The sequence below is a fragment of the Plectropomus leopardus genome, chromosome 17 (assembly GCF_026936395.1).
Source record: "Plectropomus leopardus strain MGB_pleo_1.0 chromosome 17, ASM2693639v1, whole genome shotgun sequence".
In the NCBI taxonomy this organism is placed as follows: Eukaryota; Metazoa; Chordata; class Actinopteri; order Perciformes; family Serranidae; genus Plectropomus; species Plectropomus leopardus.
The window spans coordinates 14,794,314-14,809,015 of NC_142192.1; the positions used below are offsets into that span (position 1 = coordinate 14,794,314).

General features: G+C 43.0%; 1 protein-coding gene across 2 annotated transcripts in view; it reads left to right on the forward strand.

The window, feature by feature from the left end:
• The window catches only part of vps50 (VPS50 EARP/GARPII complex subunit), a 135,118-nt gene that overhangs the window by 12,930 nt on the left and 107,486 nt on the right, over positions 1-14,702 (forward strand). For both annotated transcript variants that reach the window (XM_088090168.1, XM_042506207.2), the window contains exon 5: positions 7,755-7,808. In XM_088090168.1, coding sequence (XP_087946294.1) covers positions 7,755-7,808 — 54 coding nt within the window. The remainder of the gene's footprint in view (positions 1-7,754; positions 7,809-14,702) is intronic.

The following is a 14,702-nucleotide window of genomic DNA, read 5'->3' on the forward strand; positions in this document are numbered from 1 at the left end:
TGTTTTTTATTTGATACATGTTGTAAATACTGATTAGAACACCCTTTTCCTGGTTTTGCTGCTAGTCCACAATAGGTATATATTGTGCTTGAGAGTTAATGTTACAAATGGTTTACACTGTGTCTTAAGGTGTATCACCAGATGTGCACCAATGGCAAGCTCATATCACTTCAGATCCTAATAGTTACTCTTTTTAAAAGAAGCACCATTGTACTGGGAACAGTGTGGCCACAGGGCTAGATCCAAACAGCAGTTGACAACAATCTTACCACAAGATCCATTTAGTGGCTTTTCAGGAAAAAGACAATGAAAGATGCTTAACATTTACCTGCTGTCTTACACCGGAGACATGGAAAAGCTATCTGAAAAATAATTCCCCAAAAGCCCGCTTTAATTTAAGTAAAAGCTTATAATTTCTGCTTTTGCTCCATAATTTCTTAACAATTTATCCTAGGCTCCTAGGGTACCTCAAAGCTTCTGTCTGCCTGCCTGACAACATTTTGTACCCCACTCCAGTCTACAGAGACAGGTTAAGTGTGTATGAGGCGAGACTGGAGCTTAACACCCCTGAACACTGATTTTATTTTGTTGATGGGTCGCCCTTTAAGCCAAATAGCCACAGTTTGTACTTTGTGCCTGAACTCTGATTGCAGAGTCGTCTGACGTCATTGGCTGTGTTTTCCTCCTGCGGCCACAACCAGACCATTTACATAGTGGCCGTCATTCTGAGGTCAGTCAGGTACTTGCAGTTTCACACCCGAGAGCTGGCCTGTCAACAAATTCTATTTATAGAACCACGTGTGAGAGAAAGCAACTCTTTCCCCTCTGCACCCTCTATCCTCACAGTCCAGTGCAGATTTTGCCCACTTCCCCTCCTTCCCGACAAGCTTCTGTACTTTCGCACACCTGTTTGTCTCCCAGAGCTCCCTGGGCTCTACTTTTGTTTTTTTTTGTACTTGCCACATCTATTCCCTCAACGCCGCACTTATCCCTCTTTTTCATACATGCCGCTCTTCCCCGACGTCCCCTCTTTTGACATTTTTGGCAGGCGCCCACAGAGCTGTCTGTCTAGTTGAAATGATGCTCCAGACTTTGTGGCCTGTGGCGTGGGGAGACCTACAAGTTAGTAAAGCCCAAGAGTACACAAACGGGCTCTGACACATACCCCGTCTGTCTCTCTCTCTCTTTCTGGCTGCGAGCCGGCAGGCACCTCGGTGGAATAGCCGTGGTAATTGGTCCAGTGTGCTGCCAGGCAGAAAATCTGCAGCTATGTTTCTCAGCAAGCTCGTCAATACAAACCTGCAATCCTGAGCTTAAATGAGAAAAGCCTCTACCTATTTGTATACCTCAATGCCTTGAGGCTTTTGTAAAATATCTCCAGTTTATTCCTCCTATTTGTTTTTTTCCAAGCTAAATTTTAATGTCTTTCTTTTTTACTGTCATTATCTTCCAGTTGCACATGCTCAATTTCACAGATCTATAACCATGAGAGTTGAGAAAAAGACAATAGAACATTACACTCACTCTCTCTCGCACACACACAGAAACACACACACACACACACACATACAACAAAAACCCCCAAAGCAAAACAACAGAAACATTTGCAAAAATATACTGTATTTGTGTTTTTCTTCTTTTTCTGAAGTCTAACTAATTACATAGATCAGTCAGAAATTTTCTGAAAAAATAACAGAGGATGCAACTGTTGCGTCCTTGAATAATTGCTTTCCTTTATTCTTCAGTTAATAATCCTAAAGTTATCCTATGCAGAATTGTTGATTACTGGTTTTTAATTAAGCTCTCCAGAGAAAGTGAAAGTAACCGCTAACTGCAAACTCGCTTATTTGTTGTTTTGCCTAAATATTTTGATTTCATTTATTTTTTTGCCCTGTGTCTTTTGGATGCTTATTGCACACAGTCTCTACCTTACTTTAAAGCCCTGACCTCACCTGAGCACTGTGGGGTTACACGCCCAAAAATATCCTGAACACAGAAAATAACAAGAAAGTACAGGCAGAGGCCAGAGTCTCAGAAAAATACAGAGCCAGACCCTAGTGGATCATAAGCATAGACTAAATAAAAATGACACAGAGCTTCTGTGACGTCACACTGCCAATTTGAATCTCTAAGTGCAGCATTTTGGCCGTTGCCATTGTTGTTATGTACTCCGTGGTGACCATATTTAGTTGAGTTTGGAGCTGTGGAGGAACCAGGGGGGTGAGTCTGACTCATGGACATGCTTCGCAGACAGCCTGTCACTGTTGGTCCCCGCCCTTAAATGTGGCTTACTTCGGGCCAATATAAATGAGTGAGTTATAAAAATTTAAAAAAAACGTCACCCCAGTACAGTTGAATATTGAAATAAGCCATAGAAATCAAAAGCAATTTTTTGTACCGGACTGTAAACATATTTATTTCTGCTGTGAAGCTGGGCATTGTAACATGGGGTCTGTGGAGACTGACTGTTTTGGAGCCAGCCTCAAGTGGCCTTTAGAGGAACTGCAGATTTGGTACCTGCGCAATGGCTTCACCTTTCAGCCTCAGAAGTTGCCGCTTGACCATAAGTGAGAGGTATTACTTAAGCATAAATCTATTAAGAAAAAATTTGTGCGTAAAATCCTGCATGTATTTTTAACAGATATTGTAACTATCACTCCCTCCCTTCCAACACAGTAGATCGTTAACTGGTTTCAGTAAACATGGAGCCTCCTGCCATGCACACCTACTTTACCTGGTCCAAAATTTGATTTTTTATTCTTTATTCTTGTTAAAATAAGTTTTCTCAGAAGATATTTGTTGTTTTGTATCAGCAAAACAACACTTTTGACATAACAGGAAGCTGGAGTGGTTGATTTTATACTTTTATTTGGTTCAATATGAGGAGCTCCAAGGCTTGAATTCCAGGATACAGGAGAAAGTTTGAAAGACACAAGGAGAGCAATGCCTAAAAGGGGCTGCTGAATTTTTATTTTTCACTTTTTCAAAATCAGAATTTAAATGACAGCATTCTGCAAAATAATCCTTCACACCTAGTTTTGAAATTGTATGTTGAAGTCACACGTGCATATGATTGTGTTAGTGTTCACTAAACTAGTGCGGGTCTCCCTCTGCCACTGATGGAAAAAAATACCATCTCTGTAGGCGGGCAATTTATATGTGCGCCTTCATACTGGACATGCATCTTTAGAGACCTGTCGTCCTCGGTGTGTGAAGGTGTTATAAAAGTGCTTTCAGATTCTCACTATGGGGCTGTTGTGTGATGGCCTTTCCTCCTGCAGATGATGATGCTGTGAAGCAGCGTGACGTAGGTGTTTGTATACGTGTTTGTGTGTTATGCGTTGGGGTGGGAAGATACAGTACTGAACCATATGTACCGCATGTACTTGTTCTTCTGTTTGCTATTCTGTGTTCACTCCTGCTGAGGAGGTGTGTACGAGCTGGTGTGTTGACGCATAAATATCCTTTCTCTTTTCTTTTTTCCTCTGCTCTCCTGAGTCATCCGCTGCAGGGTGGAACAGTCTTTCTGTGGCTTTGGATAAAAAAAAAAACAACTGCCCCGTTTCTCTGCCACAATATCAAAGCTTAATTGGCATCTTTGACACACGCGTGGCAGGGGCTCGTCTCAGGGCCAACGGCCTTTTTGGGCAGTGAGACTTAGGCACATACAAAAATGTCTGTGTCCAGAGGCACAGTTTGGCTGTGTGTGGTTAAACACACAAATGGTAGAAAGACTTAATTAATGGCCATGGGTGGTGTAACGATACATTGATCTTGACTGATATACCATTTCAGTGTTTATTGATTTCATATTATTAATGCAACTTTGAAACATCCATACATTTTTGAATCTTTAAGAAATGCCTTTATTGTAATTTCCCATGGCACATCTGTGTAACCATTTCTGTCCAAGCGCACCTCCTTCCTAAACATTCAAATAGTGCTTTAAAAAAAAGACGATGATGCTTACCGATATCGTCTTATGTCAGTCGCAGGCTCCTGAATCAAATTGAATCAATTTAAACATGGCAGATTTTGTGATATCTGCAAATATCATATCCAAATAAAATAAATAACATATAATGGAATAAAACTTTTGATTTACACCCCAGTTATCTAAACACCTGTATAACTTCAAATCTTGGCTACTACAGGGCTTAACACTACACTGACTTTTACAAGTAGTTACCAGGCTGTTAACCAGGCATCAGCTTTTGGAAGCCGAAACTGAAATATGGCGGCCTTTTTTCGTCATCTCTTATTTTGAGTAGTGAAGATACTATGCACATACATCGGCTTAATCATTAAAATGTGACAGAAAAAAGTTAAAACTTAATTACAGTCAGGGTTAGATATTAGCACCAGCCATCAGCCAAATGCTGATAAAATATGCAAGTGGCTGCTAAATTTTCTTCACTCACCAGCCACAAAAACAATAGAAATACTACTACTGAGACACTGGTAGATTTTGGAGTCCGCTAGTCACAGTGGCAGGTGGACAAAAAAGAAACTGACCACAATTCTTTGTGGTTTATGTTTTTTTTTTAATACTTTACAATATCACTAAGTGTATATATATATATATATACAAATATCACTAATGCAAAAAATAATATATATTTTTTTTACTTTTGTGGTGCATGGTTTGGCATTTTTGTCCCTTTTTTCATATGTTTAAAAAGGAGTATCACTGATGGCTAAAAAGTTGCACTTGAACACACCGCAATGACTACAGCCAACAGCCAACCAGCACTTAAGTTCTGTGTCTATATGAGAGTGAACAACTCTCCATCCCAGCAGACAGCGGTAGTCTATAATGACCATTCAAATAGAGACACTTAAAGACTTACAGGACAAATCTAAGATGCTACTTATCCAGTTAACACACTAACAACACAACCTGAAGTTGACAGAACAAAAGATATTTACTGTGTGAGCTCTTTCTGTACTGTTACCAGTAATACTTTTAAAACATCTACCCCATCATAATTATAGATTGTAAGCACTTTCTGCCTTTCTTGGTGCAACTCATGAGCAGCTTTACAACATTTTGCCCTCCCATCCACCTCAAAGTGACTTTCTTTGCAGAAATTTTGGCTACAGAGATGTTGGAGGAGGTGATGTTGATAACTTGTGTGAACATTTTCAATTTTTAATGAAACTTGAAAGCTAGAGATGACTATCCCTCCTGCAGCAATAATGAATTCTCTTCCACCGCTCAGCTTTTTTAAAAGTTAGTAACGCTTATGCAACCTTTTGCCTAAACCCTGTGAGGCTGCCAAATTCCTCCACGTGTTTCAGTCAGAAACGATGTCCTGCTGTGCAGAGTTTTTTCAGGTGGTGTGTGTGTCAATGAAAAAGGAGAGAGATGATGTCACTTTATTAAAATTTAAAAAAAGACATACACACACAGCTTCAGAGTGAATAGGGGTTACATTGCTCTGTGTTACCAATGGAAACCCTCACGGTTGAGTTTACTCTGTCTCGGTCCTTAGCTCTCTTAATCAGGACGACTGACCTTCACTATTAGACTGCTTGAGACTTTTCACTGCTACCAACCCTAATTAGCACTAGCTAATTTAGCTGTAATTGCCTCATACGTCTCAGTAAACACAACAGAAGATGCAAACGTGTTCTTATTCAGACACATTTATTACAAACCCAACATATCTATCTATCGTCTGCAGTCTTCTTGCTAATGAGCAAACCGTCCAAACATGTTCAATTTGTGTTATCAATGCTTATGTTTGTTAACTTTTTCACTCTAACAGATGATGTGTGTGAGTGCAGTGTGCATAAGGCATCCATCTTCTCCTGTGACTTCCCTAATTTTTCACTCCTGTGTGTCAGCGTCCCTAATGAGAAAAAATGCATTCATTGTCTTACTGTGTGTCTGTGTTGATGATTGTTCATTGCCAGTCACTAGTTTCTCCATCTGCTAAATATTACATGCGCTCTGTCTGCTTTGCAACCCAGTCACTGCACAATTAGCCTCCATTTGTGGATGTGAGGGTGAGCTGAGAGCTAATGATTTTGGCCTTGCGACTCAGGTGGGAGGGTTTGCTTTCTCATTACTGGGTGTCCATTATGTGTTTAGACTCTTTCACTCCTTTTGAAAAAAGTTTTATGTCGTGTGTTCTGGTTAGTGGGTTGCCAATAGGTGGCGTTATGGCCCAATTTTGGGGCAGCTCTGTGAATGGTTGAGGGTCTGTCTTAGGCTTCCTTAGCTCGATTCCACTCTGCATTGTTTTTTGTTCTTGCAATTCTTCTGAATAGTACTCAATATATTTTTGTCTGTGACCATCTTATTCATCATTTGAAAGTTACTTGAACCCTGTGGCAAGAGAAGTTTCATTTGAGCTGCATCATCCATAAAGTTAAGATAGCAATTAAGTCATACTCACACCAAAAAGGAAAACAACTCATTGCTCTCAATGACTTTGTATTGCATGACGATGTGTTCTTGTCTCTTCCGGCTGCTAGCAAACAGCAGAAAAATGCCTAAAAGCTGCTGTGTGGTGGGATGCATTACCAACAGGGTGAAGACACCAGAACGATGTTTTTACAAGCCACTGAACCCCAAAACTGAGCTTTTCAGAAGACAAAGTGGACACAGGCAATAAGACACGAGACATCATCAGAGAGATACACTTTCCCATAAATTTACAAACTACTGGCAGCTGTAGTTGCCAGAATCCTACTGTTATGTTTTGTGTCACTACTGTATTTACTTCAACAGTATATTACCATTACATTTATTACAAAATTCTATGATAGGGTGTGAGGTTTACACTATAGCTAACCTGCATCTGGCTTCTGTCCCTCTGTTAGGTCTACATCTGGTAAAAATGTAAAATACTACTTAATGCTGTAAAATCATGCAGCAGTTTACTGTTTATTTTACCTTTTGTTTTGGCTTCATAAAGCATCAGGATTTATGGTGTTTTACTTTATTTTAGTATTTTACTTTATTTTACAGTAATTATTAGTAATTATTACAGTGTCTGTTCTTTGATTTGAGCTGAGCAGCATTTAACCATCTTGTCTAGTGGGTTTGACAGAGTTGGCCGTTCAGCATGCTGAGGTGCCAGCGAAACGTTTGGAAGTATGGCTCAACTACGCTCCCGTTGCACCCGGTGGCATTTTATGCAACTGAATGCTTCCATTCATATCATGAGTATTGGATGAAGTAGGAAAAAAAACTAGAAAAATTAAGTAGAAAAAAAAAGAAAACCTATATCACGAATCTACAGTCAGCTTGACCAATCATCTAAAAACTGTAAGTAAAAGCTCATCTCCCAAAACCGTTATACAAGACATCCCTACATAAGAGCTTGTTGGTGTGTTCCTTGAGCGTTAGCTTTCGTTGATCACATTTTCACCTCAGATGTGAGTCAAATTGGTAAAAAGCACAAAGGAGAGGAGAGAACATTAGAAAACACAATGGGAACAGAGAGAACACAGGCGTCTCTGAAAGAAGCAAGAGTAATGCTATTGAGAAAGACATTGAATGAAATGAAACAGAGAAAGGGAGACGCTCTTTTAAAAGGCTTTGGCTATACAACGCTTTAGATACAGACATCAGTGATTGTTATTCAGCCTCCATCCGTGACAGCAACATTGCACTGCCCAAACTGTTTTTGTGGGGTGACATTTGGGAAGAACATCAAAATGTCTTTTCACTTTTATAAAAAAACAAAAAAGTTCCTTTGCTCATCTCTTTTTCCCCTCTCTCTCTTTCTCTCTATCTGTAGGTTTCTAAAAAGGTCGCTGATCTCATTCTGGAGAAACAGCCTGCTTACGTCAAGGTAAGCTTCCAGTGTCAACTCACGACCACATTAAACAAGCACGGCCCAGCCACTCATCTTAGAAAAAGTCAGTTATATTTGCCATTTTGGTGGGATTGGCATCTTCTCTGTTGATCTTTTCTACTTGTTATGATTGCACATCAGGTTATTTTGATGCTATCAGGGTGTCAGTGGATGTGTTCCTGTGTCAGCTGTCGTCTGCCAAAGAGATAAGGTAGAATACCCGTAACCATGGCAATAGGAAATCTGACTCCATCCATGGATAAGGAAAAGCGGGCAATAATCTACTTTTTTTTATTCAGAACATAGTCAGGATATGAATTAAAACTAAGTCTGTAAAATCCCTTCTTTTGATCGCCTGCTGAAGTTGCAGTGAACTGAAATGAACCAGTGTGAGGATGTCTCTATATCAAGTGAGAAGATATTCAGTCTATTTTTGATCTGATCCAGTAGAGACTAAAGATTATAGGAGACTGTGTTTGCTGTAATGATGAGTCAGAATAATTCTTTTAATGGGTTTTATTCATCTGATTCATTTGACAGCAGTGAATAGATGTGAACTCATTCTGTTTAGAAATGAACCTTGCAGGGACAGCAACATTCTTGACCCTCTCAAAAACATGAGCTAAGAGTAGTTTGAACCCACTGACACATTAAAAAAGAAGAGAAATAACCTTCTTTGGAGGTTTAATGATCTTGTATATCAGTGCTTGTTAGTTAATGGAGCTCTGTACAGACACTGCTGCAACAGCAAGACAGCATTGTGTACATGTCGGTGTAAATTAGTGTTGAGCCCGTGTGAAATTTTTTTAACTGGTTAGATATTAAGGCACCTGACTGAATTGGTATACTGAGTCTTACCATATGTCCTAATTGCCTCAGCAGCTACTCCTGAGTGAAAAAAAGACATTATGTATTGATGATTGATGACTATTGTGTTGCATCCTTTTACATCGGCGCTCACTGTCCATTCTGAATCAATTAAATATACACTTTTGTCATGTCAAGCAAACAAACCATGTAGCGATCAGTTGTGAACTTTAGATCAGACTTGAGACATAACAACTTGAAAGATGAGTGAGTAACTAACTTGCTATCTTCCTACGTTTGAAACATTACTTTGTAAAATAGAAAACACATGTTCTATTTATTGATATTTACTGGAAATTACATACAATATAGCCAACAGCAAGCAGCATTAGCATGTTTTTAGCTCGTTTTTAGCAATGTTCCTCAGCAGAAAGTTTTAGCCTTTCAGCGATCTCCCACCAACCAGCCGCAATTGTATTTAGGTTAGGTAATTTTATGTAGATGATTTATCATTTCAGTTTTGTGAATCAGCCTCGCCCATTGCAGGGCTTTCAAAGCAAGCAACAGAAATAAATAGATTTCAATTTGCTAAAATGTGTCATCATGGCAAATGATGATTCAGCAGGTTTGCATAAAATCAAACCAGTTTAGATTGGTAAACTGAAAAAGGACTGGCAAAACTAGAAATCGACCCTAATCCATTGTGCGCTATTCGCAGTTTGTGGCTGTGTCAAGTGGGCTTCAAAATAAAAGTGTTTTGACAAGAGATCAAATATGCTTTGATGTTCATATCTGTGTGTGAGTGTGTATTTGATTTGTTGGAGAACTTGGTCTTTTGATTTATTTAATTTAGCAATCAAACTTAACCACTCCCGTCAGATGTATCACTTCTGAAGTTTGGTTGAATTTGTGTCAGTCAGCGAAGCTTTGATCCAAGCAAGGCGCAGCGGATGACTGACAGCTTTAACAAATTTGGTGTGTAGTGAAATTGCAGTGAAATTACCATCATTGTTAAGCCTTCTGAAGGTCAGTCTATGAATAGCAAATTGATCATTATTTCTGCGACCCTCCCTGTGACTCTGCAGAGTCAAAAATAACTGCAGGGCTTATTAGCGGACGTTGCCACGGATTTCGGGGGCATTTCCATTGACCCATCTCAGCCCTCTTTCACTGGGTCTACAAATGCCCTCTGGAGTTCAGAGGGCACTTGAGTTTCTACATCCACTGCATTAATGTCACAATGAGAGAGAAGACAGAATTTCCCAGCAAAATATGCTTTACTCTGCCTTACATCTTTGAGGTCGCACTCCTCTGTGTTCCTCCTCTGTGAATAGTTTCGTTGCTTTTCCTCCAACTATTTTGCCACCATTTTGTCTGTCCCAAGGCTTCTTATCTCCTCTGTGTGATATTTTATCAAACATGTACCCAGAAACACACACTTCTGCAGAAACACAGCCACGGGGCACAATGCCACTTCTCCCCAGTCCTTGCATGCGGTGTATAACACATCGGTGGACACAAAAATTGTGCAAACACATACACTCATGCCTCAGTGCCAGAAATTATGGCCCGCAAAGCATCTGATGTGAGTCATAGCTATGTTGTGACTAATCTTTCTTTTGTTGGGGTCTGTGTGTGATCACTGTTACTGCTCTCAAGCGATACATGCACTAGGAAAGGGACAAAAGTGTGATCAGGCTTCCTCATGTGGAAAGAAGCCAGAGCTGTAATTGTGATTCAATTAAACTGTTGATTACAAATCAGCAGGTGTAAATTCCTCAAGTGCTACTCTTTTCTTTCATTTTCCTACCTTAAATGTACATTTGAATTTGGTATTCCAAAGTTGACATATGTAACATTTTCTGTCTGTGCAAGGCGGGATCCAGTTGCTGTAAAAACTAAAATAAATTCCCTCTCTTATCTTTCAAGGCCATAGACTGCGAGGAAGAGATCAGGGGGTAGATGCACGGTATCGAGGTCCCACCCATAGGATAGGATAGGGTAGATTAGATAAGAACTACCTAAAATGTGTATGTTTGTATGATGTATGATGTGTATTTTGAGTTTTTGGCCTGTTCTGCTAACATGGCAGCAGCGTGCTTTATGACCTGTGCTGCAGCCAGCCAGGAGATGAAGATATTTTGGCTTCACTTTTGAGGTGCTGTCATGTCCATCTTCATATACAGTCTATGATTGGAATCGAGTAGCCAAATGCATGACCTTTGAACTTGTCAGGAAAGAAAGATTGCCTTCTGGGAGTCAAAGTTGTAATGAATCTGCACCAGGTAGCCCTGATGAGGTCACTCAACACCACTGGACTTTGACTGGTATTCAATTATCTTCCACTGCTACTGTTACTGCCTTTGATTGTGTTCCCCACTTGCCTCCTCTGAAGGAGATTAGTAATTTGGTGGTCATACCTGACAATTACACAGGGGTCATAGTGTGCTTAAGATGTGTGGGTATGGTCACACACCCTTTTAATTAACTGTGTGTTAATGTGGATACATAAACATGCTATATCCAAAATATGTGGAAGGAATACTTCATCTACAAAATGACCATTTGTATATCAGTTACTCACTCCGTACTATGTTGAAATCATGTAGAAAATTTTGTTTTTCATGTATGCCTCCAAAATGAACATTCATTTATTCATTAGCCGTAACCGCTTATGCTCTTAAGGGTTGCGGGGGGGCTGTAGAGTATCCAAGCTGACATTTAGTGAAAGATGGGTTACAACCCTGACAGGTCGCCGGACTATCACAGGGTTGACACATAGAGACACACAACCGTACACGCTGGCCAGTCCAGAGTCACCAATTAACCTGACCTGCATAGACTGTAGGAGTACTAACCACTACTCCACCATGCCGTCACAGTGAACAAAGAATCCTTCAACAGTCTAAACATTTTTGATGAGTTGAAGTCATAGGGGTCTGTGTTTAACAACAGCAAAACTATATCAAAAAGTCAGTTTGCAAACACCCCTCCCTGAGCTACCACCTTATCGTGGTGGAGGGGTTTGCGTGTCCCAGTGATCTTAGGAGCTCAGTTGTCGGGGGCTTCATGCCCCTGGTAGGGTCACCCATGGCAAACAGGTCCTAGGGGAGGGACCAGACAAAGTGTAGCTCACAAGACCCCTATGATGACGACAACCAATGGTCCAGAGTTCCCCTCGCTCGGGGCCTTGGTCTGGGCCCCCTGGAGCCAGGCCTGGGGGTGGGGCTTGATGGCGAGCGCCTGGTGGTCGGGCCTTTACCCATGGAGCCCGGTCGGGCACAGCCCGAAGAGGTGACATGGGACCTCCTTCCCATGGGCTCACCACCCATAGGAGGGGCTGTAGGGGTTGGGTGCCATGTGAGCTGGGAGGCAGCCGAAGGCGGGGACCTTGGCGGTCCGATCCTCGGCTGCAGAAGCTAGCTCTGGGGACGTGGAATGTCACCTCTCTGGTGGGGAAGGAGCCTGAGCTGGTGCGTGAGGTTGAGAAGTTCCGACTAGATATAGTCGGCCTCACCTCCACGCACGGCTTGGGCTCCGGAACCAGTCTTCTCGAGAGGGGATGGACTCTCTTCCACTCTGGAGTTGCCACTGCTGAGAGGCGCCGGGCAGGGTTGGCAATACTTCTTGCCCCCCGGCTCGGTGCCTGTACATTGGAGTTTACCCCAGTGAATGAGAGGGTAGCCTCCCTCCGCCTTCAGGTTGGGGGACGGATCCTGACTGTTGTTTGTGCCTATGGTCCAAACAGCAGTTCAGAGTATCCACCCTTTTTGGAGTCCTTAGAGGGGATGATGGAGAGTGCTCCTTCTGGGGACTCCCTCGTTCTGCTGGGGGACTTCAACGCTCACGTTGGCAACAACAGTGAGACCTGGAGGGGCGTGATCGGGAGGAATGGCCCCCCCGATCTGAACCCGAGTGGTGTTTTGTTATTGGATTTCTGTGCTCGCCACAGATTGTCCATAACGAACACCTTGTTTAAGCATAAGGGTGTCCATATGCGCGCTTGGCATCAGGACACCCTAGGCCACAGTTCAATGATCGACTTTGTAGTCGTATCGTTGGACTTGCGGCCGTATGTGTTGGACACTCGGGTGAAGAGAGGGGCGGAGCTGTCAACCGACCACCACCTGGTGGTGCGTTGGCTCCGATGGTGGGGGAGGACGCACCGGGGGTGGACGAGGTCCGCCCGGAGTTCCTCAAGGCCCTGGATGTTGTGGGGCTGTCGTGGCTGACGCGACTCTGCAACATTGCGTGGACATCGGGGGCAGTGCCCTTGGACTGGCAGACTGGGGTGGTGGTCCCTCTATTTAAGAAGGGGGACCGGAGGGTGTGTTCCAACTACAGGGGGATCACACTCCTCAGCCTCCCTGGTAAGGTCTATTCGGGGGTACTAGAGAGGAGGGTCCGCCGGATAGTCGAACCCCGGATTCAGGAGGAGCAATGTGGTTTTCGCCCCGGTCGTGGAACTGTGGACCAGCTCTGGACCCTTGGCAGGGTCCTTGAGGGTGAGTGGGAGTTTGCCCAACCAGTCCACATGTGCTTTGTGGACTTGGAGAAGGCATTCGACCGTGTCCCTCGGGGAGTCCTGTGGGGGGTTCTCCGGGAATATGGGGTTTCAGACTCCGTGATACGGGCTGTCCGTTCCCTGCTTGGTCCGCATTGCCAGCAGTAAGTTGAACTCGTTTCCAGTGAGGGTTGGACTCCGCCAGGGCTGCCCTTTGTCACCGATTCTGTTCATAACTTTTATGGACAGAATTTCTAGGCGCAGCCAGGGTGTTGAGGGGGTCCAGTTTGGTGACCTCAGGATTGGGTCTCTGCTCTTTGCAGATGATGTGGTCCTGTTGGCTTCATCGGGCCGCAACCTTCAGCTCTCACTGGATTGGTTTGCAGCCGAGTGTGAAGCAGCTGGGATGAGAATCAGCACCTTCAAATCCGAGGCCATGGTTCTCAGCCGGAAAAGGATGGCGAGCCCCCTCCGGATCGGGGACGAAGTCCTGCCCCAAATGGAGGAGTTTAAGTACCTCGGGGTCTTGTTCACGAGTGAGGGAAGGATTGAGCGGGAGATCGACAGGCGGATCGGTGCAGCGCCTGCAATAATGCGGACTCTGCACCGATCTGTCGTGGTGAAGAGGGAGCTGAGCCGAAAGGCAAAGCTCTCGATTTACCGGTCGATCTTCGTTCCTACCCTCACCTATGGTCACGAGCATTGGGTAGTGACCGAAAGAACAAGATCGCGGGTACAAGCGGCCGAAATGAGTTTCCTCCGTAGGGTGGCTGGGCTCTCCCTTAGAGATAGGGTGAGAAGCTCAGTCATCTGGGAGGAGCTCGGAGTAGAGCCGCTGCTCCTCCGCGTTGAGAAGAGCCAGATGAGGTGGCTCGGGCATCTAATTAGGATGCTTACAGGACGCCTCCCTGGTGAGGTGTTCAGGGCACGTCCCACCGTCCCAAGATTTGAGCGGAAATGCATGTGTTTGGGTAGCACTGAGCATACAACTGGTTAAACAAGACTTGTGCGATACTGCATGAGTTGTGTGAGAGTTTACTTGAATGTTTTGCTGTTTTAAATGTGGACCCCAATTATTTCTTTACATCAGGAATATTTGTTTGTTTTCGGATTCTTTCTTGACAGTTGAGCTATGCGAAAACAAGTTTTCTTCATGAATTCAAGATAAAACAGGATGAGTAATTGATAGAAAAATGATCACTTTGTGGTTTAAGTATGCCTTTAACTCTAGCTGTGAATCCCTGGACTTCTGTGTCCTGAATGCAATTCAACTTTGCTTTCCATTCACCTATGTGCAAGTAAGTTATAAGGGCAAGGCCTAAAGAGCAGCATCATTAGAATGTATAGGCACAGGATGGCCAACAGGGATCTAGTGCATAGCCAATGTCCCAAAGTGTCATAAGGGTGACCTCTTATGAATATATGAATAAAGAAGCATGGAAAAAAAAAACATTTTGCTTGAGTAGGCTCACCTTTCCTGTGTGTATACAGTAGATACAGATCTATTTTAGACAGCATTTGTACATTAGCATTTGTGTGTTGTTATACAGCGGGATTGAGCTTCAACTTTTCTTGGAAGT